Raw genomic sequence first — 6960 nt, 5'->3', positions numbered from 1 at the left:
TGCGTAAGGTAACCGTGAGGCAGCTACTGGCTGGTCGCCGCTCAATTGATTAAATTCTCGGGAGCAAGGTTTACAATATCATTTAGACCTGAAAACCGATCATCAGCGGTAACCGGAAATTTGCGGTTATCATGAAAACCGCTCAAAATTCGGTGTAAATTCTCAAAATTCACTCGGTCAAATTTGAAAATAGGAGAAAAAATCGACCGAATTGACATTCGGTAACCGATCGAATTGCACCGGTAATCGAGCGAATTCATCAATTTATCGATCGGTTTTTCCGCATTGACCACATTTCAAGGTAACTATTTGGTTTTTCCGATTTATCAAGCGCTTTTCTTGAATTTTGGTGTAGTTCAATTAAAAAAACCAAAAATGGCTCAACTTTGTAAAATTAATATCTAATTCATCTGAGCTTCAAATAAAGTGAAATAAATTTTATTGGTTTAATTGTAACATAATCTACATGAAAAAAAGTATTTATAATCATAAAAAAGTTGAATGTTTTTTTGTGAGAAAATGTATTTTCTAAACCTAGTTAAATGCATAATTAACCTTTTGCTAATCCAAAAATCATGAAACCAATTTTGTTAGTCTTCTTACATGATCATATATCTTTTAAAAATACATAAACTCATGAAATAGTTATTGTTACATGCAGGATTGTGTAAATGTGTTGCAATTAGATTAATTCATAACTAACCCATCACACCTCCAAAATTAGTGAAACCATTTTTATTAGTTTACTTATACTATGCTTTATGTAGGAAAAATAATGGTAGACTTGATAAAGTTAATTACAATGATTTTTCTTAACATATTCACTTTATGCTTGTAAACATTGTAAAAATCATGAAAAATTATTAAAACTCTAAATCAAGTAAAACCAATTTTAAGATCCTCTTAAGATATGACTTACACAAGAAAAATATGTGTTTGCATGTTAAATTTTTTCTTAACATAAGTTAAAATGAGTTACACGCTTCAACTTTTTTTTTCAAACTTCCTCCTATAAAATATGATGCAAACATTATTTTTGAAAAAAAAATCACAAAAAGTCTTAGAATTGTCTTTAATTTTTAACCATTTTTTAAAATTTTAAATTCAAATTTGAAATCCATTCACATTATAAAATCGATACCGATAATAGCTCAATTACCGTCGCATTTTCGAACCGGCTCGGGAGACGGTAGCGCGTTGGTGTTCCCGGAGTTCGGACGGATGGTCTTGCGGGAACCAGCCGGTGCAATCGAATGTGCGGGCGTAGGCGCGCAGCAGACGGTTTTGCCAAATCCTGTCTGCTGTAGCTTTGCCGGTGGCCGCGGCCGCGCGCGATCCAGCTGTGCTGAGTACCTGGCCCCGTGTGCGCTTGTCAACGCTGCCCGAAGGTGACCTCTGACAACTTCTATTGAAGGGTTCTCGTGAAATATTGCAGTTCCGATTTCTGATGTGCGAAGTCAAGCACTGTAAACACAAGCTGTTTTAAGCATTCAGTTCAAATTTGCAATGTACAGAGTCTTAAGTTGATTAACCAATGTATACACTGTTTCACTTCCGTACTGTATCCCAGCCTTTTGTCCTGAACACATTCAGTGTGAACTACAGTACCCAAACCAGTACACCAGTACAGTATATGTTTCTTGACCTGCTGTTGCCAACATCTTTGACTGTTCGAATCATTTGACTGCTATCTTGCTGTTATGTACAGAATGGTTACAAAATCTTGCTATAGCACCTACAAGAATCAACAACTGTCCTGCTAACTCTGAATCCTGCTGTGTACCCTTCTAGTTGTTTGCACAAAATGTCTGGTTGTCATTGCGGTGGTTGTGGAGAGAAGTGGTTCCCCGGAAGAAACCTACGGATTGAATGAAATGTGATCAAGATAACTCCAATGAACACTCACGTGTGAACCAATCACTAGAGTTAGTTCCTGGGTAAAATGGAACTTACTTGTAAGTCAATCCTGGCTTGTTCAGTAAGTTCTGTGGAACTGATCCAAATAGCTCATTGTTCTGCAAAAATCTGAATAATGCAGAAAATACATTAAACAGCTGGCATGTAAGCATTGCTACAAATTGATGCAAGAGCATATTGATTACGGTGTGGGAAATGCAAATATTGGAAGCACATGTTGAATTATCGAAAGTAGAATAACAAACAACAATATTGTTCAAATTATAATAACGAACAACAATAACAAAATAATAAAATCAACTCACAGTTCACTCAAAGCATTTGTCATTCCCAATGTCTGAGGTACTGTCCCATTTAACTTGTTGTCTTGCAGGTGCCTACAAGATAAGCCATTATTTCTATGTAATGTACAGATGCAACTTTAATCAATGAGCTTGAGAAATAAATAGCTAATGGTAGCTTACAGTCGTTGGAGCCGTCTTAGGTTTATAAGATTTGGAATAGGTCCAGACAGGCTGTTGTTTGCAAAAGATCTGTTCATGGTACCAGTGTTATTTTTTGCGATTTATTCCATTAGTTCATTTTAAAAGAAAAAACGTACATATCAGTCAAAGCAGTCAGCTTCGCAATTTCAGGAGAAAGAGATCCAGCGAGGCCCATACTGGAAAAGTTCCTGGCATCAACCAATACATTGAATTGTTACGGCAAAGGGGGAAAGAATCATACTACATAATGGAAGCATAATGAGTTCAACCCACAATGAGATAACACGTATTCTTGATCCTTCATCACAAGTAACTCCAGTCCAAGCATATCCAGCAGGCATACATGGATCTCCATTCCAATCTTCAGGTATATTTTGAAGGATTTTCTTTATACTCTCCATAGCAAGTGCTGTAAAAACATTCAAGCAGTAATTAATAGGTTATTCTATATATGCACATGGAAACATATGCAGATTGCAGAATGTAATACTTAGTACAGGTTTGTTTTCATATGATGATATTTTGGATGCCTTGTTACTCCCTAAAAATGATGTACAATGATAAAGAACAAAAATTATTTGACAACTGTATGGAGCTAATGAATTAATTACACCTCAACAAATCACATTGATGGTAATGCCTCATGGTTACTTCCTCTATCAACAAATTTATCGTAAGGTGGACTTTGATATGGTCTCTCAGTACAAATATCATAATAATGCACTACAATATCACGTCGAAAACGTCAAAATGTCGGATTGAAGGAACGAGAAATCAGGGAAGGAACTTGACCGTCGATGCACGCAAATAACAATGAAACGAGGAAGTCAAAAACTAGCTCATCGGGGAAACAAAATTTGAGCAGTGCAAATAATCATACTGTAAGATACGCACACAAGAGCTACCAGAGTCATAACATGGCAGAGGATTTCGTACTTAATATGTATCATATCACATTGTCCAGGAAACTTTAAAGAAAAAAATGATAAGAGGAATAAATGTACAACTGGTATACCATCTCGAGGGAGTGTCAATCTTCCTACGGAGAAAAGTCCAAAGACCTCGCCAGCGTTGATTATTGGAGGAAGAGCAGAAGGAGAAGCGGGGGTCAATATAACTCTGGTCAAGCCAGAGAGAACCCATTGTGTTGCAAAGACAGAAAGACCAGCTGATGTGACATTTAGACCTTTGTAAAAGAGGTAATCATTTATATATACATCAAAGGTCCTTGGATTCTCAGATGATGTATCAGCAAAGTAAAGAGCAACATAATAGCTATCATTCTGGAGAGGGATTGGAGGCCATTGCAACACCAGTGGTGCATCTTGTTCCGCTACGAAAGCTGTGTTAAACACATCAGGAGGAGGAAGATTCCAGAAATCAGCTGATGTAACATTGTGGGTACTAGTAACTGCATGTTTGCTGTCTGGAAATGGCTGCCAATAGCGATCGAAACTGTCATCAGGGTACCTAAGGTTGCAGATGAAGAAGAATTGAGTCAGAAATTTGTACAAATCCTGTGGTTTTTACACAATCAAGAAATAAATAAAAATATGTTACAGTCTTGCACTCTTCTTGTTTGATATTTGTGGACATGCTAATTACCCGATATGCTCTATGAGTTGAGGCGGCAATAGTAGACACCATGACCATAGTTCTTAAAAGGTAAAATAGAAAGTTACACTATTAAGAAAATAAACAAGTGAAACAAATGGGGTCTCCTTTAAGTGAAATAGACAAGTGAAATAGACAAGTGAAACAGAGGATCTCACAAACAAGTATTGGATTATGTGCAGAACATCAATGTTCCAAAATAACAAAACCAATCCAATCCACCTATGCCTTCCAATAAAAAAAAGGGAATGTCTAGTTGTCTGTCAACAGAAAATTACATCCTAAATATGTTGAATTTGTGAGCATTGGATCGAAATCCAACGGATCAGATGTGTTTTGCCTTATCTCTTATACCCCGTCCTCCTCCTCAGACGAACGCACTATCCGACTCGCCCCCGACTTCACCCACGCGCTACACCCGCCCCACGCGCCGCCGCCCTCCGCCTCGCCATCGTCTCTGATGCCGGCGTGGCCCACCCCTCCCTCCTCTGTCGCCCCTTTTCCCTCCTCCGCCGATCTCGCTTCCTGGCGCTCCTCCTCCCCACGCTCCCCCGCCATCACCGCATCCCCACCCGGCTCCGGCAGTGCCCCCACCACCGGAGCTGCCGCCCTCCATCGCCGCCCGCTGCTAACCACATCCCCGACGCCGGTCCTCCACCACCTGCGGCAGGTGGCACCCCCGCCGCCCCGCCTACAGCCACCACCGGGCAGGCAACCTCCCCCAGAGCTCCCTTTACAGCCGGAGACCCTAAACCCCCCCCCCCCCCCCTCCGAAACCCTAACTTTGCCGGAGTTAATGGAGCTCGCCGGAGTTCATGGAGGTTGTCAGAGTTCATGGAGCTTGGGGAGTCTAGCACGAATCCCTTCGCCAATCCTGAGGTGAGGAATTCGACAGATTTCGTCCCAGAAATATGTCGACAGATAAATAGCACTACTCTAAAAAAATCCACCTATGCCTACCTGATAAATGTTGTCAGCAAATTCTACATTGAACTCAAATCAGGAAGGCCAGAACCTGGAGTTATTAGCTATTTATGTGCATTAGAAACTAAGCCAAATAGTACTATCTGTTACAAACTTTCAATAGTCCTGTCGACTATAGATCCACGCTTTCAAGTATTATGCATGGTCAGATTCAGTCAGCACTGCAGTCATTAAACCTACTGAATTCTAGCAAATCACAGAATCTCCATCCAGCATTTCATCTCCAAGCACAAAGGAGCGCTTTGATTGAGGCAAGACTCAATAGAGAAAGAGGCCGGCCACTCACCTCTCGATATCCCCAGTGGAGCCAAACTTGGTGCGCGCAATGAGCCCCATGGCGCTGATCCCGAAATCCGTGGCGTTGTACACCGAATCGTCCAGCTGGATCACCTGCAGCGCGGAGATAAACGGGCCGGCGTCGGTGTAGTCGGGGTTCACACCGAGGCAGAAGCTCATGTTCCTGCCCCTCGCGGGGAATACGCCCTCGTAGGACGACGCGCTGCCCGTCAAGCTATCTTCGGTGGTGTTGACGCCGGTCCAGAAGGTGCCGTCCACGATCAGGTCGAAGACGGGGGGCGGCGGCGCGGAGGGGTCGGGGGCGCCGTAGAAGAAGGTGGGACGGAGGAGGTAACGGCGGTTGCGGTCGACGGGGAGCGCGTAGCAGAACTTGGCACCGGGCCGGTGCGGGAAGGAGCGGAGCGTGGCGAGCGTGGGGTCAAGGAGGCCGCCCGGGAGCGGGAGCGCGCGGGGGACGCCCGCGGAGACGTAGGGGGCGTCGGGGAGCCAGCGGAGGCCGCGGCGGTCGGTGGTTGGGGACGCGGCGCCGCAGTTGAGGAGGTAGGAGAAGCCGCGGAACCCCTGCGCGGCGTCGAGCGGGAGGAGGAGGAAGAGGGCGGCGGCGACGAGGAGGGGGAGGGGAGGCTGAGGCGGCATTTTGGTTGGCTTTTTTCGCTGGAATTTGGGTGGGAATGGAGGGGATTCGGGGTGTCTTCGCGTTGCGCAGCCGTGTGCGTGTTCAGGTGGGGCGGCAGAGTTGTTGACTCAGCCGACTCCCGGCGGGGAAGGTGGGCGCGGTCGTAGGAAGCAAGTCTCGGCGGCTCGGTGTCGGGTCACGCGGTGACGCGGCGGGTTCGCGACCAGTTTTGGCGTCCCTCGGCTGTCAGTTCAGTTCTGTTAGCGCTTTGTGCCCTTCGATCGTGCATCGGACGGTTTGGATCACGGTTGGCAAGATGATTCCCATTTGTAGTAGAAAACACATTCCATTAGATCTAGGATCAGCTAATTCGCTGGCCACACAACTGGTTACCAGGGCCGGTCCTGACATATGGTGGGCCCGGAGCAAAATAAAAATAAGAGGCATATGATCTAAGAGACAATTATTTATAAATCACTAAATAAGTTGTACATTCACAAATACTATTGATTTTATATTGATATATCGGTCAGGACCCATATGCTAGCCTTGTATCAAGTGATATAATTTAGAGCATACACTTATTCCGTGATATTATTATAAATATTTTTTTATTTAAACAGATCCAATAATGTTTTTTTACCATTTTATTTCTTAATTCTTATATAAAACAACCCTAGTTAGAACTGGCTCTCACCAACATAGCTATTCAAAATTAAATTGAAAACTCCTAAATATTATTGGAGAAAAAAATAGAAAAATAAAAAACTAATGAAAAGCCATAGAAGAATGTTACTCCAAAAACAAAGAAATACTCTATCAATCTAGTTAACGAGCACTTGATTGAGCCTCAATTTATAGCCAGACTACACTAGTGAAGAAGCAAGTTTGCATGCTTCCTGTCACTACTTGTCTATTGCAGGTTTTAGCTTTCAACTTAAGTAATTTAAGTAGTATTAGATATATGTAACTAGCACTTAAATTAACAGCGTACAAGATGGCCCCTCCAGACCCTGGGGCCCTGGGCGGTCGCCCTGTTTGCCCTGC

General features: G+C 43.1%; 1 protein-coding gene across 1 annotated transcript; it reads right to left on the bottom strand.

The window, feature by feature from the left end:
• Positions 1-1460: 1460 nt before the first annotated feature.
• On the bottom strand, positions 1461-6042 carry LOC133884759 (putative leucine-rich repeat receptor-like serine/threonine-protein kinase At2g14440). Its single transcript, XM_062324302.1, has 8 exons — positions 5287-6042; positions 3418-3872; positions 2676-2811; positions 2519-2590; positions 2382-2450; positions 2223-2294; positions 1954-2025; positions 1461-1858 (listed from the first exon to the last, which is right to left on the bottom strand). The coding sequence occupies exons 1-8, from the start codon at positions 5931-5933 to the stop codon at positions 1816-1818; spliced, it is 1566 nt and encodes a 521-aa protein (XP_062180286.1). The 5' UTR covers positions 5934-6042; the 3' UTR covers positions 1461-1815.
• Positions 6043-6960: the final 918 nt, after the last annotated feature.

This window comes from Phragmites australis, chromosome 11 (assembly GCF_958298935.1).
Source record: "Phragmites australis chromosome 11, lpPhrAust1.1, whole genome shotgun sequence".
Classification (NCBI taxonomy): domain Eukaryota; kingdom Viridiplantae; phylum Streptophyta; class Magnoliopsida; order Poales; family Poaceae; genus Phragmites; species Phragmites australis.
The sequence above is the reverse complement of the archived record's forward strand: the minus strand, read 5'-3'. Positions and strand labels throughout refer to the sequence as shown.